A 26,468-nucleotide genomic window follows, 5' to 3' on the forward strand; every position below is an offset into this window, starting at 1 on the left:
TTGATAGGGGCTGTTTAAGGACGTTGTGTTTTTCATTAAAATACATTATATCGGACATTAAGTTGTCTTCCATCATTAAGACTCAATGCATGTGAGGGAGATAGGTCTCTATAATTCCTTGCTTTGCATTTTGGGCCTTTTTGTAAACTGGGGGCAATTATTGCATGCTTCCAGTCATCTTTGACAATACCTGTTTTTGAATAGATTTGGAAGATGCGGATCAGTATGGGAGTAACCTCTTGATGAAGCTGGGGATATCTGGTCAGGACCAGCTAGTATGAAACTAAGACAGTGAAAGTTGTTTAAGTGAAACATTTAAGGACATCTAGTTTATATTTTTCAATTCCTTTGTAGGGCCTAATGTACATGTCTATATTTTCTAATTGATTAATAAAGAGTATGTATGATCAATTTTTCATTTATATGACAATACATTCATGCAAGCAAAAAGGGTATAGCTTCTTTTGTCTTTTGTTATCATTGACCCGTGCAGGAAAATCGATAGACCCATCTGACCATCACGTGGGTCAGTTACCACTAAAATATTTTCATGCTCAGTTCGAAAGTTTTGAACACGTGAGTTGCTTTTAACATGCTATTCCGATACGAAATAGCTAAAAATGTTTGCAGTTTTAAGAAGATATTGTTATTTTCAGTTTGCTTTTAATGCATTACATGAGTTCTTTCAGGAAAGCAAGTTATTGTTTATATCATATGTTTTCGCGACGGTATGCCTAAAATACGAAAGTGAGATTTTTGACGAAAGTGAGCGAAAGTGAGCGAAAGTGACTTTTAAAATAGTAATTATAACATTTTGATAGACTTATAAAACAAACTTGCAGTTTATAGACGTATATTTTTAGAAAATAATTATATTTATTAACAGAAATAATCATAATGATGATTTAATCGCAACTAATTTGCATAATTTCTATACACAAGTTCTTATATCTTCCTTTCGCTCACATTGAAAAATACGAAAGTGACTTATAAAACATTAAATATTCTGTTTTAATTGAAATTTTTACTAAAATTACAATTTGTAGATCTTGATGATACCTATTTTTTAAAATAATCATTATGATGATTTAATCGCTATTTATTTGCATTATTTTTATACACAAGTTCAGATATCTTCCTTCGCTCAGATTGAAAAAAAATACGAAAGTGACTTCAAAATATCAAATATAGCAATTAATTTAAATCTATATTAATATAAAAGATTGTAGACGTATAGTTTTGGAATTTGATAGTATCTATTTTTAAAAATTATCATTATGATATTTAAATCGCTATTTATTTTCATAATTTCTATACACAAGTTCAGAAATCTTTCTTTCGCTCACATTGAAAAATACTAAAGTGACATATCAAATATTAAATATACTGGTTAATTTGTTTTTTTTTTTACTAAAATTGCTCTAAGTAGACGTATATTATCAGAAATTGATGATATTTATTTTCAAAAATAATCATTATATATGATGATTTAATCGCTATTTATTTGCATAATTTCTATACACAACTACATAGGTTCTCCTTTCGCTCACATTGAAAAATACGAAAGTGACTTATAAAACATTCAATATACCATTTATTTTGAATTTATATTAATATAACAGTAGACGCATAGTTTCAGAAATGAATAAAAATTACTTAAAAATCATTATGAGGTTTTAATATTCATGCATTTTCATTATTTCTATATAGCAATTTCAGAGATCTTACTTTCGCTCACTTTCGTATTTTCAATGTTAGGGAGAGGAAGCGAAAGTGATTTTTAAAATATCAAATATAACGTTTAAATTGCATTTAAAATTAATAATGCAGTTTGTAGACGTATATTATCAAAACAAGTATCTTTAATCAATATGATTTGATCTTCATTTATTAGCATAATATTAATACACAAGCTCAGACATTGATCTTTCTTTCGCTTACTGTGAGCCTGACGAAAGTGACTTACAGAATATCAAATATAGCATTGAAATAGAATTTCATGATAATATTGCAGTTTGTAGACGTATGTTATAAGCTATAGTAACTATCATTTTTATAAAACTTAATATGTTAAGATGAAAAATGAAATTTATTATGTAAACTATATTTGGCAAAAACATGAATTATACAATTTATGCGTTAGGGCCACGATTTACAGTTCTCTATTTCTTACATCATCTTTTCGGGCAGTTTTTATTTTTGATTAACGATAGTGTTACCTTACATTTAACATTCTGTTGATATATTATATTGTAATTATACTGTTTGATTCTAATCTAACAGTAATAGGTCTTGAATGTGTTTCTCATTATTATAATGTCTCTTGAAATTCTTAAATGGAATGGTCTTATGTAGGTTTTATGTGAATAGTTGTATATATGTTTAAAAATGCATCTATACGAATGAGACAAAATAAAGTATGAATATGTTTACATGCAAACACGTGTTGTCATATCATTTTCGCATCCACTTTAATTGATAGTACACACGACGGTGACCGCATGACGCTTTAATCCCACTAAAGTATTATTATAATCCAATTATAGGTATGTAACTGATGACACTTGCCCGTTTGTTTATTGAGTGGACAATTGAATTAACCTTTCTTCTGCACCACCATAGATATCTTGCACGGATTAAAGTGGCAGTTATTACGCTCATCCAGGTGTAGATGAGCAATGTACATGTTAATTTGAAAAATAATTTAGAATTTCCCATCATTGTTAAAATAATATTTCACTATGAAAAAAGGTATTAAGTAATCCACGGAATTTTCTATTAATATCGTACTATATATATCGGTAAAGTTCAATCTTTTTATAAGTTAGGATTTTTTTTTTATATTTTGTGCAAGTCATTTTCATCATCAGTTATAGGTCAGTCACCATGAAAACATGAATAATAATGAAAATGACTCATTTATTTTTTATTGTAAAAAACATTAATATCGTGAATATTGACATTGACTTTTGTCCGATTAAGTCACTTTCGTATTGTTCAATGTGGGCAAAAGTAAGATATCAGAACAGGTATACAACAATTATGAAAATACATGGATATTAAATCATCATAATGATTATTTTTTTTATATATATATATTTTAATCATTTCTGAAAACATGCGTCTTTCAGCGCTATATTTGACATGTTTTAAGTCACTTTCGTATTTTTCAATGTGAGGGAAAGGAAGATCTTTTAACTTGTGTAATGCAAATAAAGGGCGGTTAAATCATCATAATGATTATGTTCAAAAATAAATATAATTGACTTTTGATATTGTACGTCTACAAATTAATTGCAATTTTAGTAATACATTCAATTTAAACAGTATACAAATGTATTTGATATTTTGTAAGCCACTTTCGTATTTTTCAATGCGAGCGAAAGGAAGATCTCTGTATAAACTTGTGTACTGTATAGTATAAATGGCGATTTAATCATCATAATGATTATCTTTGAAAGTAAATATTATCATTTTCTGATATTATACGTCCACTTTGTGCAATAATAGTATAAATAATTTCAATTTAAACGTTATATTTTATATTTTAAAAGTCACTTTCGTATTTTTCAATGTAAGCGAAAGGCAGATATAAGAATTTGTGTATATGAATTATGCAAATAAAAACCGAATAAATCATCATTATGATTATTTTTTATAATAAATATAAGTAATTTTTAATAATATACGTCTACAAACTGCAATTTTATTGTTTAAGTCTATCAAAACGTTACAATTAATATTTTAAAAGTCACTTTCGCTCACTTTCGCTCACTTTCGTCAAAAATCTCACTTTCGTATTTTAGGCAAACCCGTTTTCGCGATGTTTATTTTTAAACATTCGAAAATAGATCTAGATCTATTAGATCTATTTGAAAAAATGCTCAAAACTGGCGATATGCATTGATGGTAGTCTACTTTAGACTGAATATACATATGAATAGGTCAAACAACTTAACCCATTACTTCATATACACGCCTTTTAACGCCTTTTTCACCCCCCCCTTTTTTTGTTGTCTCAAATGATGAAAAAACGCCTTATTTAGGCCCCAAACACTTGTTTTTGTTTGAGAAATGTTGTTAAAAAAAGTGACCTCTTTTTCGGCGCGGCCCCCCAACCAAAAGATACATCAGGGGGTTGCCAGAAGGGGGATGTGCCCCCTTCTGTTTGGGGGGTTTGAAGGGGGGCGGAGTCCCCCTCATCGCCAAGAAAATTTTGGACTTGTGAGAGGCTGTAAATGACCCCAGATTGATCATAAGGTAACGTGTAACCAACGCTGAAAAGCATTTGACTCTATCTCAATCCATTGAAAAGTTGCAGCACTTTGAAATCAATTTTGATGGAAAAAATCAACGCAAAATAGTGATTTTTGGCAATTTTGAGATGTCCCCTTGTTGCCATGGTAACAGAAAATTTAAGCCTGAGCATGTTGTTTCAAGGGCAATGGTCCAGTCAACATTTGTGCCAAGTTTGATTAGTGTTGAAGGAGTTTTTATAGTATTATAGCAATTTGAACTTGTAACGGGAGACTTTTCAATGAAAACAGCCATTTTTCACAAAATGCTCATGAAGCAATGGGTTAATGAACAGGGCTTCCACTAGGATTTTTTTTTAGGAAGTCAGGACTTCCTTTCAAGGAATTTTGGAAGTCATGAGGTAAATTTCTGGAAGTCAGTTGTTCTTACGCGTATAATTTTCATGTTTCAATGTTTGATTTATAGTATGGGATGATACAAGTAAAAGCAATTATTTTAATCAAAAGATTCTGAAAATGTCATTCCTTTTATTGTTTTAAGTTCAAAGTATCTTTACATGATTGTTGGGTAAATATTTTCAATAGAAGTAAGAACGTTACCCTGAAAAGGACTGTATTGTTGTTATTCAAGGACAGTGGTAACCGTGTAGAACCCTTCAGTGATAACATTCAAATAATTGCTCATTGGTATAACAAAAAAAATAATATTTCCAGAAAACTTTTAATTCTTTAATCAATCATGGTACAAGTAGATTCTGAAATGTGTATGATGGGTTCTTCTTTTTCTACCTCTGGATCAGTACCATACAGTTGTCTCATGTGATCAGCCTGCACAGCATTTTTGTGGATTCATTGTGTTTTAAAAGGGTGGATCTCTGTAGATTTCCTGAAATAAAAAAAAACATGACATCCTTTAGCATTGTTATTTTTCTTATTTGTAAAATAAAAATTGTTGTTTAAATATCTCTTGTGTTTAAAATTATTTACTACAGTATTCATAACACATTAACAACCCAAAATGGTTAAATTTAATCAGGCTTGTAAATTGAAAGTTTTATGAAAATAATTTCGAACACCGTTTTTGACCAAATTAATTTTTTTAATTACATTTTTGAGATACGCCAAATTGCAGAAGTGAGCGTTGAGACATTTTGAGAGTGGGTAGGGAAAAAGATTTTTAAATGTTACTTTGCTTCTCATAATTAGCGAGTGAAAAAAAATAAAATCAAATCAACATCTATAGAATGTGTGAAAATAAAACGTCTTTAACTTCAAAAAGGAAAAAAAATCAAAAGACAAAAACACGCTTCGCCGACTCGGCAAACTTTCGGATACATTCAAACTTACCGATGCACACAATAATTAATAAATCATTTTATCTAATTGAAGTAAAAACAGATACCTACCCCAGTTTATGTCAATTAACTATCCATTATCCGTACAAAACAAACAATTAATCCAATCACTTTGTTTTCACGCTTATCAAGGTCATAAATCAACACTCGCTAATTCGTCACGCGCCAGGTGCATTCGCATAATTTCACCCATCGATGTCATGTCAACCATTCAATTCAGGAGGCGGAGTTAAATAAATGATCCAATCGTACGCCAGGAAAGTGAGAAATGGTCGTGGCGTACGTCGCGGCTTACGATTTTCGCCGTATTCCTAAATTTTTGGAAGTCAGCGGTACGTCATTGATCTTAATTTTCGGCGTACATATACGATTTTCGGGCGTAATTTACGGCCGTACGCCCGTTAACGGAAGCCCTGAATGAAAAAAATAAAAAAATCTACAAAACAACAATTTTTCTTCAAATTTATATGACAGGCCATGTTCAAACATGAAAAAACGCGATTTAGGGTAATTTCAAGCATTTTCATCATTTTCTGTTAACCCATTACTTCATATACACGCCTTTTAACGCCTTTTTCACCCCCCCCTTTTTTTGTTGTCTCAAATGATGAAAAAACGCCTTATTTAGGCCCCAAACACTTGTTTTTGTTTGAGAAATGTTGTTAAAAAAAGTGACCTCTTTTTCGGCGCGGCCCCCCAACCAAAAGATACATCAGGGGGTTGCCAGAAGGGGGATGTGCCCCCTTCTGTTTGGGGGGTTTGAAGGGGGGCGGAGTCCCCCTCATCGCCAAGAAAATTTTGGACTTGTGAGAGGCTGTAAATGACCCCAGATTGATCATAAGGTAACGTGTAACCAACGCTGAAAAGCATTTGACTCTATCTCAATCCATTGAAAAGTTGCAGCACTTTGAAATCAATTTTGATGGAAAAAATCAACGCAAAATAGTGATTTTTGGCAATTTTGAGATGTCCCCTTGTTGCCATGGTAACAGAAAATTTAAGCCTGAGCATGTTGTTTCAAGGGCAATGGTCCAGTCAACATTTGTGCCAAGTTTGATTAGTGTTGAAGGAGTTTTTATAGTATTATAGCAATTTGAACTTGTAACGGGAGACTTTTCAATGAAAACAGCCATTTTTCACAAAATGCTCATGAAGCAATGGGTTAATGAAAAAAATAAAAAAATCTACAAAACAACAATTTTTCTTCAAATTTATATGACAGGCCATGTTCAAACATGAAAAAACGCGATTTAGGGTAATTTCAAGCATTTTCATCATTTTCTGTTAACCCATTACTTCATATACACGCCTTTTAACGCCTTTTTCACCCCCCCTTTTTGTTGTCTCAAATGATGAAAAAACGCCTTATTTAGGCCCCAAACACTTGTTTTTGTTTGAGAAATGTTGTTAAAAAAAGTGACCTCTTTTTCGGCGCGGCCCCCCAACCAAAAGATACATCAGGGGGTTGCCAGAAGGGGGATGTGCCCCCTTCTGTTTGGGGGGTTTGAAGGGGGGCGGAGTCCCCCTCATCGCCAAGAAAATTTTGGACTTGTGAGAGGCTGTAAATGACCCCAGATTGATCATAAGGTAACGTGTAACCAACGCTGAAAAGCATTTGACTCTATCTCAATCCATTGAAAAGTTGCAGCACTTTGAAATCAATTTTGATGGAAAAAATCAACGCAAAATAGTGATTTTTGGCAATTTTGAGATGTCCCCTTGTTGCCATGGTAACAGAAAATTTAAGCCTGAGCATGTTGTTTCAAGGGCAATGGTCCAGTCAACATTTGTGCCAAGTTTGATTAGTGTTGAAGCAGTTTTTATAGTATTATAGCAATTTGAACTTGTAACGGGAGACTTTTCAATGAAAACAGCCATTTTTCACAAAATGCTCATGAAGCAATGGGTTAATGAAAAAAATAAAAAAATCTACAAAACAACAATTTTTCTTCAAATTTATATGACAGGCCATGTTCAAACATGAAAAAACGCGATTTAGGGTAATTTCAAGCATTTTCATCATTTTCTGTTAACCCATTACTTCATATACACGCCTTTTAACGCCTTTTTCACCCCCCCCCTTTTTGTTGTCTCAAATGATGAAAAAACGCCTTATTTAGGCCCCAAACACTTGTTTTTGTTTGAGAAATGTTGTTAAAAAAAGTGACCTCTTTTTCGGCGCGGCCCCCCAACCAAAAGATACATCAGGGGGTTGCCAGAAGGGGGATGTGCCCCCTTCTGTTTGGGGGGTTTGAAGGGGGGCGGAGTCCCCCTCATCGCCAAGAAAATTTTGGACTTGTGAGAGGCTGTAAATGACCCCAGATTGATCATAAGGTAACGTGTAACCAACGCTGAAAAGCATTTGACTCTATCTCAATCCATTGAAAAGTTGCAGCACTTTGAAATCAATTTTGATGGAAAAAATCAACGCAAAATAGTGATTTTTGGCAATTTTGAGATGTCCCCTCGTTGCCATGGTAACAGAAAATTTAAGCCTGAGCATGTTGTTTCAAGGGCAATGGTCCAGTCAACATTTGTGCCAAGTTTGATTAGTGTTGAAGAGTTTTTATAGTATTATAGCAATTTGAACTTGTAACGGGAGACTTTTCAATGAAAACAGCCATTTTTCACAAAATGCTCATGAAGCAATGGGTTAATGAAAAAAATAAAAAAATCTACAAAACAACAATTTTTCTTCAAATTTATATGACAGGCCATGTTCAAACATGAAAAAACGCGATTTAGGGTAATTTCAAGCATTTTCATCATTTTCTGTTAACCCATTACTTCATATACACGCCTTTTAACGCCTTTTTCACCCCCCCCTTTTTGTTGTCTCAAATGATGAAAAAACGCCTTATTTAGGCCCCAAACACTTGTTTTTGTTTGAGAAATGTTGTTAAAAAAAGTGACCTCTTTTTCGGCGCGGCCCCCCAACCAAAAGATACATCAGGGGGTTGCCAGAAGGGGGATGTGCCCCCTTCTGTTTGGGGGGTTTGAAGGGGGCGGAGTCCCCCTCATCGCCAAGAAAATTTTGGACTTGTGAGAGGCTGTAAATGACCCCAGATTGATCATAAGGTAACGTGTAACCAACGCTGAAAAGCATTTGACTCTATCTCAATCCATTGAAAAGTTGCAGCACTTTGAAATCAATTTTGATGGAAAAAATCAACGCAAAATAGTGATTTTTGGCAATTTTGAGATGTCCCCTTGTTGCCATGGTAACAGAAAATTTAAGCCTGAGCATGTTGTTTCAAGGGCAATGGTCCAGTCAACATTTGTGCCAAGTTTGATTAGTGTTGAAGGAGTTTTTATAGTATTATAGCAATTTGAACTTGTAACGGGAGACTTTTCAATGAAAACAGCCATTTTTCACAAAATGCTCATGAAGCAATGGGTTAATGAAAAAAATAAAAAAATCTACAAAACAACAATTTTTCTTCAAATTTATATGACAGGCCATGTTCAAACATGAAAAAACGCGATTTAGGGTAATTTCAAGCATTTTCATCATTTTCTGTTAACCCATTACTTCATATACACGCCTTTTAACGCCTTTTTCACCCCCCCCTTTTTTTGTTGTCTCAAATGATGAAAAAACGCCTTATTTAGGCCCCAAACACTTGTTTTTGTTTGAGAAATGTTGTTAAAAAAAGTGACCTCTTTTTCGGCGCGGCCCCCCAACCAAAAGATACATCAGGGGGTTGCCAGAAGGGGGATGTGCCCCCTTCTGTTTGGGGGGTTTGAAGGGGGCGGAGTCCCCCTCATCGCCAAGAAAATTTTGGACTTGTGAGAGGCTGTAAATGACCCCAGATTGATCATAAGGTAACGTGTAACCAACGCTGAAAAGCATTTGACTCTATCTCAATCCATTGAAAAGTTGCAGCACTTTGAAATCAATTTTGATGGAAAAAATCAACGCAAAATAGTGATTTTTGGCAATTTTGAGATGTCCCCTTGTTGCCATGGTAACAGAAAATTTAAGCCTGAGCATGTTGTTTCAAGGGCAATGGTCCAGTCAACATTTGTGCCAAGTTTGATTAGTGTTGAAGGAGTTTTTATAGTATTATAGCAATTTGAACTTGTAACGGGAGACTTTTCAATGAAAACAGCCATTTTTCACAAAATGCTCATGAAGCAATGGGTTAAGATGTTAGGTGTTACAGTCACAGATGATATATCTGTTTATGCGCTGCATTTTTTGTCCCCAAGAGCATATAGGTCAGACACTCGTATTGATTTTCCCATTGACTTGCTTTATGAAAACTGGTTTAGCTTATCTTAAAATCCTACCTTAGTTTTACATGCTAAAGAGGTGATTTTGCTAGGAGAATGAAATGTCTTGACACATAAAAATGATCTTGTTAGATAGTGGTAGCAAAATGACTACTCCCATTTTCATTGAAATTTCTGCTGATCACAGGACAGGCCTACACTTTTAAATATAAAAAGGCAAAGCCTCAAACGGAGCTCGATGTTCTTTTACCCTGAAATAGTATAAAATGATTATTCATTTTTATTTTACATTTTCCATTTTAAAATTGTCATTTGGTATTTTATACACTGCTTCTGTCTATTCTGGTTCTCTGTCCTATTATGGTTCCCATATAAGTTTGCAGGACACCAGTCTACGTTTCCGGTTTCAATCAGAATACCTCGGCTTTTATCTTTATCTTGTAATTCGAAAAAGTTGCGATGTGTCAGTTCGGTACTGAAAGTTTTCAAACCCATCACTATCTAGCAGTTACTCGCATTACTGTAAAGCTCAATTTGGGAGCAGGCACGTTGAGCCAGCTCTTCTAGCTGGGATTAGAGCACCACACAAAATACCATATTCCTGTATATACTGGACTAGACGCTTCAATGATTAAATGCTAAAATCTTGCCTTTTTACCTAACAGAATGAACTTTAAAACATCTAATTTATCTGTTTTCACCAATTTATATACAGTGAAAGTTGAGAAAACCGGACGGTCTTCGGACTGAGGGTTTTGTCCGGTTTTCTCAGCGGTCCGGTATTCTCAATGTCCCCTTCAGCTGTTCTGGATCTTATATTATAACCGAGCAATGACTTACAAAGGATGCTGTATATTTGCATTTTCAAGATAATGTGTACGTATACTGCTAAATAAAGAAATGATAAAAATACAAGAAAATATGTTTTAATTGTTTTTGTCCCATTATTGCATATAAATACAATAACAATTTGGATTTAAATGAACAGCAGTTACCTCATAACGACCAAGTCCGAGTACATCCGCATATGTTTACATTTTGGTAATGGATAATGATTTTACGAACATAGTTTACTTTGTGTGTTTATAATAATAACATATTGGTCTGATTTTTAAAGTAGGTCTCGGCAAAGTTTCATTGTCTTTAATTAATTTAACTTTGTCACTTGTAGACAGCTCTCGTCGAATTCTTTTCGGCCATGGAATAGAACTTAGCGCCGATAAATGCGTTTTCGTTGCGTTGTAATTCTAGGAAATGAATATATACTGGTGCCTCGTATTTCCGTGTTACCCTTATTTCCAAGGTATCAGGCTTAAACAGTCTTAAGTGCCTCCTAGTCTTAATGAACCTGCCAGTAGTTTTACTTTTACTATTTTATTATATTTTTATCGAAATGTTACATATAGAACTAAAAAAAATATTTTATTCAGATTAAGAGCAAAGTAATTTAATAGTTCACCATTTTACTTTAAGATTTCATACATTTTAAGAAAATCTTTTTTGTTAAACAACCATTGAGGTACTTGGTAAATGCCAAAGAGAAAATCACCCCTTTCAGATGAGCCTAGGCATAGGTGTACTAATAAATAAAGTTTACTATTGGTTTTGCTTTTGAAACTGTTAAAATGTAATTGCCTTGGAAATATGAGAACACAAATTTAACTGATCAATTCCTCGTACATTTTGGCATTTATAAAAACGGTAACATATATACCTTAAGATAAATCAAACTGTGAAAAGAGACATTATAAACAAATCAGACAATCATTGTTCCGTTACCGCTCAGTTAGCGTATTAGACACAACCAATTGATAAGTACACAAGGCTATTCACACATTCGGCGTCCGGTATTGTCAGGGTAATTGTTTATATAATTGACTTTGTAGTCCCTAATCAACCGTCCGATATTCGGTTTTTACAGATTCCGGTATTGTCAATGTTTAATACAATAGTTTAAAGAAGGGAAAATTTGGGACTGAATTATTCGTCGGGTATTTAGAGAGTTCCGATTTTCTCAGCGTCCGGTTTTCACAAATTTCACTGTACAATAATGAATGAAAAATTTAAGAATCGGCGAAAAAAAATGACATTTGTCCATTTTGTGACCATGATTTCTGCAAGCATTTAAAGGTACTGCTCAAACACTGCAGTCATCGAAATTAGCACTGGCCCGGTGGCCCATGGCCAGGGAAAATTAGTTATGACCAGTGTAAATGTTATAAGAAAATTTAGTTAAATATATATTCTAACACTATCAGATTTTTTTCTATATAAGCAAAGAAGGCCCGAAGCGTGCATTATTCTACAACAATGCACTCGCCGTTCTTATTACCTCCCTGTGTATTTTCACATTGAGTGCGCCATTTTTTTTAAAAAGTCTGATAAATAAAATCATTTCTTGTCGAATTTTGTTGTGAAAGCTATTTAGAATGAAAGAAAATGGTCTAACTAAGAAAATGAATCTGAACACCAATATCTTTAATTCAGTCGTTAACGCTGTACAGGCGTTTAAAGTGTTGTTTACGTGACGTCACTATGTAGCGCCAAACAGCACGTGCAAAACAATCAAATCAAGTACGCTATTTTAATGTCACAAACGAGTTAAGTTTTACATTTATTTCACTTTTAATAATTTGTATTTTGCTTTAAAAATTATAGAGTGAAATAAAATAAACAAACAAAGTTTTATCAACGTTTTCAAAATTCGTTATTCTACACACGGTAGATTTAACTACAATTTATCAACCCACTGGAACAGCCTTTAAAGAACATTTCTATTGGAAACTCTGAGGCGAAAACAAATTTAACCACCAAACATAAAGTCCAACTTTATAATAATAATTACATTTTTTCTTGATGTGTTAGAATGGAAATAGATATTAATTCTTCGTGCATTATTGTATAATAATGCACGTTTTTCGTTCAAATGCTTTGTAATTAATCACTCAGGCCTATCGGCCTTCTTGATTATATTACTACGCATTTGAACTCAAACCGTGCATTATTCTACAACAATGCACTCAGAATTGATATCTATTTCCTAAGTAGAATAAATTCAAAACTGGAATTAGGGCTGGTAAATTCATAATCTTAAATTCAATGACTGACACTGTATTGAGTAATGCAAATATCCAGGTCACAAATTATCATTGATAGAGACTTTTGAAATATTTCATTTTCTTAAGAAAACAAATTTCAGTTTAGTGTTAATTTCTAAATAAGTTTTTATTCTTAAAAACATGCCATTTTTATCAAATCGCCTCATGTCCCATTGAATCTTATGGTTTCCCCTGCACATCTTTTAGCCAATGGCTGGCCAGGTCTCTATAAGAAAGTCTGACCTGCAAAAACTGCCCAAGATATTTCGACCAATTTGTGCAAGACGTTTTAGCAATATCAGGTTATCTGTCCCATGGCATGGGACAGATTTTTTTTATGACAGCCTGAAATGTCAAATGATGAATCATGATGGAGAAATACCCATTTTGATAATAAAATGGGGGAAATATACATATATTTTTTCATATGTCTTAGATTGGTTTACATGTGGAATTTTTTAAGCAAGCATAAACCAGTCGTTATCTAAAACATATGAAAAAATATATGTCTATTTTCTCCATTTTATTATGAAAATGGCCATTTCTTCTTCATCATTTGACATTTCTATGTTTTAAACAAAGATAAATAAGTAATTAAGTTATCATACATCAGTATTTAATTGATTTTTTTCAAATACATGATACCATGAATGTAATTTTTTTTATCTATAGACATTCATCATTCCTTACTTCAATCAACTTCAACTCAAGGTGAGGTTACAAGTCCCAAAAACTTGGTATGATAAAGTTTGTTTATTCATGGACAGCAATTGAAAGTACTTGAAGTTTATGACAGTAGTAATCAATTAGAACCCTGTTGTTTTTAGAGAATACATTTGTACATTTATTTTTACTTTGTTGTGCCCCCACGTTAGTGGCGGGCATTTAGATTTACCCTTGTCCGTCCGTCCATCCGTCCGTCCGTCCGTTCACTTTTGTGTCGCACGTAACTCAAAAAGTATTTGACCTAGAGTCATGAAACTTTACAGGAATGTTGATCAGCATGTGTAGTTGTGCACCTGGGTATTTTCGTCTGGATATTTTAAGTATTTTCAGAGTTATTGCCCTTGACTTAGTAAAATTTTGCAATTTTCAACTTGTGTCGCATGTAACTCAAAAAGTATTTGACCTAGAGTCATGAAACTTTACAGGAATGTTGATCAGCATGTGTAGTTGTGCACCTGGGTATTTTCGTCTGGATATTCTTAGTATTTTCAGAGTCATTGCCCTTGACTTAGTAAAATTTTGCTATTTTCAACTTGTGTCGCACGTAACTCAAAAAGTATTTGACCTAGAGTCATGAAACTTTACAGGAATGTTGATCAGTTGTGCAGTTGTGCACCAGGTATTTTTTTCTGGATTTATTTAGTATTTTTAGAGTTATTGCCCTTCACTTAGAAAATTTTTTGCAATTTTCAATTTGTGTCGCAAGTTTCTCAAAAAGGATTTGACATAGTCATTAAACCTTATAGGCAGGTTGCTCAGCATATTTTAGATTTGCACCTGGGGTTTTGCTTGTGGATTTATCCAGTATTTGTAGATTTATTTCCCTTGACTTAGTAAAATGATTGACAGAACAGTGGCGCGGTGGGGGCACCAGTGTCCTATGGACACATTTCTAGTTTTGCTGAATTTAGGGTTACTGGAATGAAGCTGTTAAAGTGTATGCCGAATGTGTCATGGTCTGTTATGAAGCACACTTTGATCAATGTACAGCAGTGCCGCTGTCTTTGTGTACCAGCATCTCTCTATGAAAAGAACGGACTTTGGGTTTGTAAAGTTTTTAATGTTTATGCAACTGTTGAATACAAAAAACAGAGTTTTGCTGATAACTTTTTGTAACTATTTGTAACTACTGGAGAAAAAATTTACCTTTTGTGCAACCTACTACCCCAAGTGCCAGCGGGCAGGCATTCTTGCAGATTTGCATTCAATTACCTCTTTTTGTTGTAAAAAGTGATGGATATTCATGGCCTATTACGTTACAAAGATGTAAGTCTTGGGTTTTGGCTTAACTATTCGATAAAAATAATTAGAGCTATACTAGTCTACCGAGCGTCGGGCTGGTGTGACCACTTATGTTAAAGTTTTTTTTAATACCTCAAATATTTTCAAAGTCCACTGACATATGGCTTTGAAACTTTACACACTTGTTCACCATCATGCCCCTAACCTGTAGACAGGAGGAGGTTACTCTATCAAGCATTTAGACAGAATTATGCCCCTTTTTCGACTTAGAATTTACGTTTAAGTGTGTGTTTTACCTCAGATATTTTCATATTTCATTGTCATCTTGCTTTGAAACAACTTGAAATTTATATACACTTCTTTGTGAGCATAATAGGACTGGCTCTAAAAAGAAATTAGCCCTTTTATGAACTTGTGAAAATTTTACATTATCAAGGCTCTTTTACTATCAAGCGCTTAGACTAGTCGAGTGTGCTGTCCTACGGACAGCTCTTGTTTCTTGCTATGGTTTGTCTTTAAGTGATATTTAAACTATTTCTCTTTGTTTGTGAAGATTACTTTAGATTTGATACTTTCAGGCAAACCAGTTGAGTAAAACTTTAATGCTAGATATTGAGGCAGTATGGAAAGAAAGACTTCACAACTATGATGCTCAAAATAAAGCTGACCTCTCGGACATTAAGGTATGTTCTGTGAACACTTGCCATGCTTAATTTCAGAAAAATGTGTAGATTTGTTACATGTATTTCATTATATTTGAAAATAAAAAGCCCCAAAAAGGGCTGGGTAGTACCATCCAGAAAGAAAACTGAAAGAAATAGCAAAAAGTAGTTGTGTGCTCTTTAACATGTCCAATTATAATGTATGATTGGTTGCATTTTAATACTTTATGTAGGTCAAGCAATAGTGTGCTGATAAATTTAGTACATTTAGTTTTCCCAGACAGGAATATCTTGCTCTCGGGTATTGGTTTACCGGAAACTTGACAAGGCCTGATTGCCACTCTTAATCTAGATATTTCAGTCTGTACCAACAGCCGGTGTAAGATCCTTATATTCTACACCTCAACTGAAGTCTAGGTTGGTGTATCTCATTGTTCACATACATGGAATTGTGAAGATTTAGAAATCTTAATGATAGTAATCCCTTGTTTTTGATTCCAGGAGGGTGATGAAAAGTTCTATGCCCTGTCAATGTTTCCGTACCCAAGTGGAAAGCTGCATATGGGTCATGTGCGTGTTTATACCATCAGCGATGTCATGGCTAGGTACCATAGAATGCTAGGTCACAAGGTGCGTTGTCTTGTAGGCTTTTGTAATACATGAACATTCACTTAATTTCCTTTAAAAATATTTTTATTCTAACTTTGTTCTGCTGAATTTATGCAAAAGACTTTGTCTCCTTTGAATTTGGAACTTTTCAAAACAGGATTTAAGATTGAACAGCTTATAGTATATATGGTAGTTAAGGTCAGACTGTATATGTGCAGGCTGGCATTGCTGTTTACTGGTCGGCATTGGTCAAATGTTATCATCTTTACTATTCATAATGTAAAAAAACATACTTCATGTAACAACCTATGCTGTTAATTTGTAGATAATGTTTATCTTAGATTCATGTGTTACAATCAAATGGTTTAGAAACATATTGAAAAAAATTAATCAATTATCAGATGTCATAACTTACTTGTTTTATATCATTAGTGACTTAATGTTATGTCAAGAATCAGATCTGATGAAATATACTGAGCAGTTTACAATTTAACTTACATTGAAAAGTTATCAAGTCATTTTGCCAAAAGTTATATATAAAACAAATATGCTATTCATAAGCCTTTCACATGCATTGGTAATACATGTATGTAAGAAGTTAATATAAATCTGTAGTATTTATAATTTCAGGTGATACATCCGATGGGTTGGGACGCATTTGGGTTACCTGCTGAGAATGCTGCCATAGAGAGAGGCTTACACCCGAAGGATTGGACCTACAGGTTGGTGGACAGGGCTTTCGTTATTAACAGATTGGCGATCAATATCATCGGTTGAAATGCTGCTAAAATCGGTTGCATTTTCAGCCTGTTGATTTAAATATCCCCCTTGACCCTTTGCTAAAAAGGTTGTTTTCATTAGCACATATATTGTCTAGGATAAAAATGAAAACCTTGGTTTGGTGACAATAATCATTGAAAGCTACACTCTTGTTATACTGTCCTAACTAATAATTTTTAGGCTATATTCAATATGTATTAGCCTATGGCGAAGTAGCTGCTTTCCATGCTCTTTTTTATGTTTAGGAAAAACTATTAATTCTTGATAAAATAAATAGTTAAGAGAATGGTAACTTGTTCTAAGATACTGAACATGAGTGGCTGAATTTTTGTCGCTATTATTTTAATCACTGGTAAAATAAAGGTAAATACTTTCTGGTTAATGAAAGTCATATCACTGACCTTTGACCTATCTCATGTAAAAATAAAAAATAATAAAATATTGTATAGATAAACTTAGGACTCATAAAAAAATAAGTTAGTTTACATTACCTTTATAGAACAAATTTATTTTTTAGTTGAAATTTATTAAATTGGATATTTAGATTGTTGAATGAAATGTCATTTCAGTAATATTGCTACAATGAAGGAACAGTTACAGAATCTTTGCTGTGCTTTTGATTGGGAACGGGTAAATATTTTTATCTATTGTACTCCTCTTAAATCTAGAATCTTTTGGATTGACTTCCCTATTGTATTAGGATCACACTTTCACCCTGTCACTTAAGATATCAACAGTACAACTAAAATATTTTTCTTCTAAATTTGTTTCATGGCATGAAAGGATTTACACAAAAAAAGACTGTAACCTTTAGCCTGCTGGTTGCATGTAATTCTGCCCATACACATGGTCTACACTGTTCAGTCAGTACTTCTTTTGATAATTTCCCAAAAGGTGAAGAATGGTTTCATCCAGACTGTAAGATAGACAAGTCCATTAAAGGTTTTTAGGATGGTAACGGTTAACCAACATCAAATGATCTTCCTTTGGGACAAATCTTGTTAGTGAACGAAAGTTATTAAATTATGTAATGCAGATATAGTACTGGAATTGATGGTAGAATTGAGAAAAAGTTTCCGACTAGGAAACTAGTAATCACAACTTAAAATTTAAGAAACTGGGAATTTCAAAAGTTGAGGCTTTAGAATGATTCAAGTTCAATAAAATAGAAATGTAATCTTGTATGTTATTTTCGTAACAAACATTTCTAAGTTGCACAGACTAAAATGGCGGTATGTATGTATGTTAAAAAGTGTATTACCAATATGGAATTTACACATAACAGTTTAGGAAAAAACAGCATAACTCTTAGTTGTAAGAGATGTTTTCTTTTATTAAAGGTTACTTATACAAGTAAAAAAAGTTGTATTAGTTAGCTTGACACTAAAAGAGTAGAGAGAGCTATTGTACTCACCGGCGTCACACTTTGGTTAATCCTATCCACCTAGCTTACGGAACATCGGTGGTTCTACTCAGGTGCCCGTTCGTGCCTGAAATAATGCACGGAAGGGCACCTGAGGTCTTCCTCCACCAGTAAAGCTGGAACATCGCGATATGACCTATACTGTGTCGATGTGACGTAAAACCAAAAAAAAACCAAAAAACTTTGGTTAATCTCCAAAACAACTAACATGGATTTTAACGGAATTATGGCCCTTTTTAACCTTATAAAATTCTACATTATCCAGGCTCTTGTTTTACTATCAAGCACTGAGAATAGTCGATAATGCTGTCCTTCTGACGGCTCTTTTTATATATAACACATATTGTTTTAATTTTCAATACATACATTTATGTTTATTCTATAGGAATTGACAACTTGTGATCCTTCCTACTATAAATGGACACAGTATATATTCTTGAAAATGTACGAGGCAGGCTTGGTGTATCAGAAACAGGTTTGTATAGAAATTTATTATTATTCATTTCAAAATGCTCAAGCTTCAAAAAAGGGTAAACTTTTGAAATTATCTCACATTATGTCTACATGATATTTAGAAGAATGTTTTTGAACTTTTGAATGCTTACAAGAATGATAGCATCATTTTGGATGTCCTATAAACATCAGTACTGAGCAGAAAAGACGTAACAAAATTTATTTGCTTCTTGTATTTATTGCAGAGGTCAAGCATTTCTAGGTTTTGAAATGTTACCTTTTTTGAATTTCTGCTTTGCAATTTTGTTAAAAAAGATTTTTTTCTGAATAAATATTGCTGATCTAGCAAATTTAAAAGAAACATGGTACAGCAGTTGGATCCACATTTTTGTATTTAAGGAATATGGTGACTTAGTTGTTAACCTAGCCCTTTTCATCATAATAATGTTTTACACATGTGACATTGGAAGTAAGTAAGTTCAGGAAGCAGACTTAAAAATGATTGATACAATTTCCAAAAACTTCATTCACAATGAAATTAAAAGTAATATGTTTAAACTGAACTAATTTGAATATCATTAATGAAATGGCGATTGACACATCTTTTTGTAAGAATTTAGTAAGAAATTAATGCAATGTATTTACAGGCTAGTGTAAACTGGGACCCAGTGGATGAGACGGTACTGGCGGACGAGCAGGTGGATGATAAAGGCTGCTCGTGGAATCAGGAGCGAAAGTGGAGAAAAGATACCTTAAACAGTGGTACATTTAAACTACAGCATATGCTCAGGTAATATCATCTTACTCTTGAGGGATTTGTGTGAGTTTTAAGTTTAGTTTATACAAATTTATTTTAGTTTTTGATTGTGTTGGAAGATATAAGCTAATTGAAACACTCTTTGAATCCATTCCTTGAACCAACCAGTACTAAGCAATGAATGTAAAGTTTCTTGCTCAAGGAAACAATGGCTTGCCCCCTGACAGGATTTGAACCCACGCGGTCAGCAATTCTTAGATAACTAGTCTGACGGGTTAACCACTCAGCCTCTCACTTTAAGTTTAGTCTGAATAATTTACATTCAAATATCACTTAATCATTTCTATAAAAGTAAGTCTTCAAAAGTGATTTATTGAAGGTTTTAGGAGTAATGTTTGATTGAAATTTAACTCTTAAATAATTGAACCAATTTTTGTTACTTTCACACAATGTTGATATTGTAAGCTCTTTTTCATTTTCAGTCCCTTTTACAAGGCCTAGATACAGTGAGATCTGACTTGTGGAACAATGTTATTAGCATGCAGAAAACTTGGATAGGGGAATGTACAGGCTGTAAATTCGATTTTGCATTAAAGGTAAGTTCCTTAAGATGTGTTAAAAAACTTTACATAATGAAATATTTACTCAATGTTTGTTCATGTTATGCAATGGGCTGAAGTATATATGATAAACTTTTAAAATAAGTTGCCATGTTTGAAAATATTATGCAATATTTGAAAAATATGTTTATGTCCGGGCCAGCAAAATCCGATTTTTGACTTATTTGTCTGTTTTGATATGAAGCATTTCTTAACTTATCCGTATGATATTTATACTTAATTCTTGAAAATTTGAAAATTTCCATTTGTCCATACAGGCTATGGGACAACCTGGGCAATACGGACAATTGATTTTACCTTGCCCCAATTCCCCCTGCTCTTATTTACGGCAAAAGGTGCCAAACAAATGTCTATTTGTATCAGCAGATTGAAGGAAATCTTAGGTTTTCTCTGATAATTTGAATCCTGTAAATATTAGATATTCATGTAGTGTCAATATAAAGTCATGTGACATAATAATTTATACACATGCAGCGAGATGGTAAAGACTTCGAGGAACCTCTCTCAGTATTCACGGATGTACCAGAGGCAGTGTTTGGTGTGTCACATATAGCCTTGTCAACAGAGCATAGATATAACCATGAAAAGTATTATTGTAAGGTAACTGTATGATTAAACTATGTTTCCCAGTCCTCTAATTAAACTTTTTATTCCCGCTCCTTTAATTAAATTTCACATTTCCACTTCTTTGATTAAATTTCTTTTCCCCACTCCTTTGATTAAACTTCTTATTATCTTCATGTGAGGAAGCTATCCAGCTAGCTTACGGAATGTCGGTGGTTCTACTCGGGTACCCGTTCGTGCCTGAAATAATGCACGGAAGGGCACCTGAGGTCTTCCTCCATCAGTAAAGCTGGATCGTCACGATATGACCTTTACTGTGTCGATGTGACATAAAACCCAAAACAAACAAACAAACATAATCATAATAATAAAACAAAAATTTCATGATAAGAACACTAAAACTTAAGAGCAATGACACTGACTTGTCTTTAATTAAATAACAATTAAGAACCCTTTATTACTATAATACAAGAACCCTGTTACCAGCCAGATTCTGTTGTAACAATTCAGATTGATGTGTAACAGTTTAGAATCATTTGTAACGGTGGCAAATATGGTAGCAGTTTTAAAAGGTTTCAATTCATTGTATAATTTGCTTTATTTTTTTCTTCTTCAGAAAAACGGCTCTTTTGGTCCTGGTAAGTTTATAATCTCATTGACCTAAAACATCTATGTTGGACAGTTAGATACACTGACATATTTAACTGGCTGTTAGAAAGTTGGTGGTTCTTTTCCGTTAGTGCATGAAATAATGCACAGAGAGTAATATGTTATAGTGGAAACCTTTATTGGCGACTGGCTTCATTCACACACCATTTACAGATGTTACTCCATTCCAGGGGAAATAACTGGTTTTTTAATATACTAGGTTTAAAGGACGTTATTTTTATGTATGTATTCTATGTTTAATGATGATCTGTCCATCTACCAATTTAGGCACTAAATGCAGCTTTCACTGATGAGTACTGACCTAGGACATGTCACTAGTCATGCCCATAATGGGTCAATTTTGAAGGAAAAAGGTGATCGTTTATCTCCCTGTAATTTCCATTGAGTATTAGCCAAAGATATGAATTTTGAACCAAATGTTGGTCACTGTACGACAGTCAATGAAAACGTAAATGTTGGGACAATATGTAAAAGAGGTAGCCCTAAAATGGTCTGTTGGTGCCAAGCAAAGGGCCTGCTTTTCAAGCAGTCACTCTCTGTGCTAGTGGCTCACCAACACTGGCACACTTGGGCACCTGAGGGTCCATTGCATAACATATGCATGTTATAAGCATAGTCATGGTAGGAAATTACTGTGAATACTTGTGTTGATACTTCAGAGTAGGTCCATTGTATTAATGGAGAAAACAAATACATTGTGTAACATACTTTGATTTAAGTGAGAAATTTTTTTTACTTTTTTTTTAAAGGTTTTTTCAAATTTTTTTTAAAGTTTTTTTAGAGGTAAAATTTTAATAAAATTTACTTTTTTTTTTTATGGTTTTTTTCAGGAAAAAACTTTTCTTTGGGGTAAAAAGAAACCCGACACCCGGGGGAAATTTGGGGAAATCCTTTTAAAACCAAAAGTTTTTTTTTTCATCGTTCAATGGAAAAAAATTTGGGGGACAAATGGGCTGCAAAATTTGGTTAAAAAATTTTTTTAAAAATTTTTTTTGGGTTTTTTGGGGCCCCTGGGTAAGGCATGTTTTCCTTGGGTTATTTTAAAGCTTTGAAAACCAAAAATTTAAATTTTGTGTTTTTAAAAGTTGGGGGTTTTCATTCCCCCTTAACCCCAAAAAGAATCAAAAGGTATGGGAAACCTTCGGTTTTTAAAAAATAATTTTTTTAAACCCTTTCCCTTAAATTTAAAAAAACTGTAATTTTGGTTTTTGACTTATTGATATTATTAGGTCCATATTTAAAGCTATCATAGATTATCAAAGAAAAAAATAAAAATTATATTTAGTTTCGACCTTATTGATTTATAGGTCCATATTTAAGCTATCATAGATTATCAAAGAAAAAATAAAAATTATATTTAGTTTCGACTTATTGATTTATAGGTTCATATTTAAGCTATAATAGATTATCAAAGAAAAAATATAAAAATTTATAATTAGTTTCGACTTATTGATTTATAGGTCCATATTTAAGCTATCCATAGATTATCAAGAAAAAATAAAAATCATAATTAGTTTCGACTTATTGATTTATAGGTCCATATTTAAGCTATCATAGATTATCTAAAAAAAAAAATATAAATTATAATTAGTTTCGACATTATTGATTTATGAGGTCCCCATATTTAAGCTATCATAGATTATCAAAGAAAAAATAAAAAATTAATAATTAGTTTCGACTTATTTATTTATAGTCATATTTAAGCTATAATAGATTTATCAAAGAAAAAATATGAATTTATAATTAGTTTCGACTTATTGATTTATAGGTCCATATTTAAGCTATCATAGATTATCAAAGAAAAAATAAAAAAATTATAATTAGTTCGACTTAATTTTTTATAGGTTCATATTTAAGCTATCATAGATTATCAAAGAAAAAATAAAAAATTATAATTAGTTTCGACTTATTTATTTATTAGGTTCATATTTAAGCTATCATAGATTATCAAGAAAAAATAAAAATTATAATTAATTTTGACATATTTATTTAAAGGTCCATATTTAAGCTATAATAGATTATCAAAGAAAGAAATAAAAATTATAATAAGTTTCGACATATTTTTTATAAGTCCATATTTAAGCTATCATAGATTATCAAAGAAAAACTAAAAATTTATAATTAATTTTTGACATATTTATTTAAAGGTCCATATTTAAGCTATAATAGATTGTCAAAGAAAAAATAAAAATTATAATAAGTTTCGACATATTTATTTATAAGTCCATATTTAAGCTATCATAGATTATCAAAGAAAAACTAAAAATTATAATTAATTTTGACATATTTATTTAAAGGTCCATATTTAAGCTATAATAGATTATCAAAGAAAAAATATAAATTATAATTAGTTTCGACTTATTGATTTATAGGTCCATATTTAAGCTATCATAGATTATCAAAGAAAAAATAAAAATTATAATTAGTTTCGACTTATTTATTTATAGGTTCATATTTAAGCTATCATAGATTATCAAAGAAAAAATAAAAATTATAATTAGTTTCGACTTATTTATTTATAGGTTCATATTTAAGCTATCATAGATTATCAAAGAAAAAATAAAAATTATAATTAGTTTCGACATATTGATTTATGGGTCCATATTTAAGCTATAACAGATTATCAAAGAAAGAATAAAAATTATAATTAGTTTCGACATATTGATTTATGGGTCCATATTTAAGCTATAACAGATTATCAAAGAAAGAATAAAAATTATAATAAGTTTCGACATATTGATTTATAGGTCCATATTTAAGCTATAACAGATTATCAAAGAAAGAATAAAAATTATTATTAGTTTCGACATATTTATTTATAAGTCCATATTTAAGCTATCATAGATTATCAAAGAAAAACTAAAAATTATAATTAATTTTGACATATTTATTTAAAGGTCCATATTTAAGCTATAATAGATTATCAAAGAAAGAAATAAAAATTATAATAAGTTTCGACATATTTATTTATAAGTCCATATTTAAGCTATCATAGATTATCAAAGAAAAAATAAAAATTATAATTAATTTTGACATATTTATTTAAAGGTCCATATTTAAGCTATAACAGATTATCAAAGAAAGAAATAAAAATTATAATAAGTTTCAACATATTATTTATAAGTCCATATTTAAGCTATCATAGATTATCAAAGAAAAACTAAAAATTATAATTAATTTTGACATATTTATTTAAAGGTCCATATTTAAGCTATAATAGATTATCAAAGAAAAAATAAAAATTATAATAAGTTTCGACATATTTATTTATAAGTCCATATTTAAGCTATCATAGATTATCAAAGAAAAACTAAAAATTATAATTAATTTTGACATATTTATTTAAAGGTCCATATTTAAGCTATAATAGATTATCAAAGAAAGAAATAAAAATTATAATTAGTTTCAACATATTTATTTATAGGTTCATATTTAAGCTATTATAGATGATCAAAGATATAAAATTTTGTCTTCTGACACTAGAACCGTTTTGTGAACATTTAGTTGTCATTTAACTTCACAGTGTATTTTTGATGTGCAATCCATTTTCAAGGTATTCCATGCCTGTCGGAGAAAGATAAAATTGTGGCGGTGTTATGTGGTCTATCATGGCGGAATATATTCACAGACGACCCTGACAACCAAGTATTGTTGAACTCTCATCCAATGGTTAGTTTATTGTTGCATCATTTGAAATTATTTCAGATTTATTTGCTATCGAGAGAAAAATTATAAAATTTAAATTAGTTATATAGAGCCACCTGCAGTTTAATTAACGAGGGTTTAAGTTTGTGTAGCTGATTGGCCGGGATAAATGTTTGAAAATTTCTTCTTACAGTTCTGGTAAATACAGATGTTGTAGATACTTACCAAATATTTATTTTCGCGAAACTTTTTGAAATTTAGTGAAATTTAATTATTTTCAAACATTTCTGAATTTTATCTGAGGCAACAGATGTGCAAACAAAAATAACAGATTTGGCTCAGAATCAAGGGGGATATTTTAATAAACAAGAAGAAAATACAACCAATTTCAACAGCATTTCAACAGATCATATGGATTGCCAATCTGTTAATAATGAAAACCCTGTAAATTTTTAGAACACAATGAATTTTTAAAACTTCAGAAAATGTTCGTGTGATGACTAGATTTAAATTGGAGGGACGATTCATCTATGTATCTATCTGATAACATGTTGTATGTCATCTTTTCAAGAATTTGTTACTATGTGGTCCCTTTATTTAATAGGTTGATGGATTGAACAGAAAAGATGCAGCAGAGAAAGTCATGTCATTAGCAAGGGTAAGTGTATGAAAGCTTACTTTTTAAGAATTCCAATGTTTACATTAATTTAATGTAGTATTAGATGGCACCTTTTTCTTTCCTTTAAATATCTGTGAAATAAACTGGTTTTAAATGAAGGGACTTTCCTGATATCTTATGAAGTTGTGTGATTAGAGGTTTATTGACCTGAAGCCCCCCAGCTTTTATCTAATATTTAGTTTTAGCTCACAAGGACAAAATGTTAAGAGTGATCAGTTAAGACTGATTCCCCTAAAGAGACCTATTTGTCTGACAAGTGAGAGAATTCCTCTACAAGTGACAGAGCTGATATTTAGCATGTTTTATAAAAATGAGACAAAAGATGAATAAGCACTTTACCATGATGACGATGAAAATCAGTTTGACAAAGCTTTAACACGGTTGATTTGTACAGACTTAAATAGTGCTTAAATTTGAGGCATTTTCTTAAAAAGTGCTCAAGAATTTTGCCATTGTATGTCTGTAGGAACCCTGTTTAATTTGGTCCGCCAAAATTCAGGTTTTGCCTGATCATTTGTCATACACTAGTCCAGTAATTTTGTTAAGTGGGAACAATTGGATCTGTCTGTAAGTTGACATTAGCAATTACTCCCTCCTTTCATAAGCTAGCTTGATAGCTTCTTCAAAAGAAAGATCTGAAAGTCAATTTCTCAGCCAAGAATCTTGATTTGACATCTGCTATTAAATGCAAAGT

General features: G+C 32.1%; 1 protein-coding gene and 2 long non-coding RNA genes across 3 annotated transcripts; 2 read left to right on the forward strand and 1 right to left on the reverse strand.

Annotated features, from left to right (window-relative positions):
- Positions 1-492: 492 nt before the first annotated feature.
- Positions 493-20,817, forward strand: LOC132719384 (leucine--tRNA ligase, mitochondrial-like). Its single transcript, XM_060703148.1, has 10 exons — positions 493-576; positions 14,583-14,715; positions 15,492-15,596; positions 16,077-16,205; positions 16,815-16,906; positions 17,534-17,594; positions 18,773-18,862; positions 19,488-19,630; positions 20,080-20,193; positions 20,692-20,817. The coding sequence occupies exons 1-9, from the start codon at positions 551-553 to the stop codon at positions 20,096-20,098; spliced, it is 798 nt and encodes a 265-aa protein (XP_060559131.1). The 5' UTR covers positions 493-550; the 3' UTR covers positions 20,099-20,193; positions 20,692-20,817.
- Positions 4,973-6,039, reverse strand: LOC132719385 (uncharacterized). Its single transcript, XR_009624214.1, has 2 exons — positions 5,663-6,039; positions 4,973-5,142 (listed from the first exon to the last, which is right to left on the reverse strand). It is a non-coding gene; the product is annotated as an uncharacterized LOC132719385 (long non-coding RNA).
- Positions 20,818-24,883: 4,066 nt separating the features above from the next.
- On the forward strand, positions 24,884-25,753 carry LOC132719386 (uncharacterized). The gene is made up of 2 exons (XR_009624215.1): positions 24,884-25,119; positions 25,700-25,753. It is a non-coding gene; the product is annotated as an uncharacterized LOC132719386 (long non-coding RNA).
- Positions 25,754-26,468: the final 715 nt, after the last annotated feature.

This window comes from Ruditapes philippinarum, unplaced genomic scaffold (genome assembly GCF_026571515.1).
Source record: "Ruditapes philippinarum isolate M1 unplaced genomic scaffold, ASM2657151v2 ctg6223_1_1_1_1, whole genome shotgun sequence".
NCBI classification, from domain to species: domain Eukaryota; kingdom Metazoa; phylum Mollusca; class Bivalvia; order Venerida; family Veneridae; genus Ruditapes; species Ruditapes philippinarum.

Excerpts from the sequence above, each read along its gene's own strand:
- LOC132719384 (XM_060703148.1), top strand. The coding sequence starts at position 551 with ATGCTCAGTTCGAAAGTTTTGAACAC. Across the intron at positions 17,595-18,772 it reads GTGCTTTTGATTGGGAACGG|GAATTGACAACTTGTGATCC; the intron begins GTAAATATTTTT and ends TTTATTCTATAG. Across the intron at positions 18,863-19,487 it reads GCTTGGTGTATCAGAAACAG|GCTAGTGTAAACTGGGACCC; the intron begins GTTTGTATAGAA and ends ATGTATTTACAG.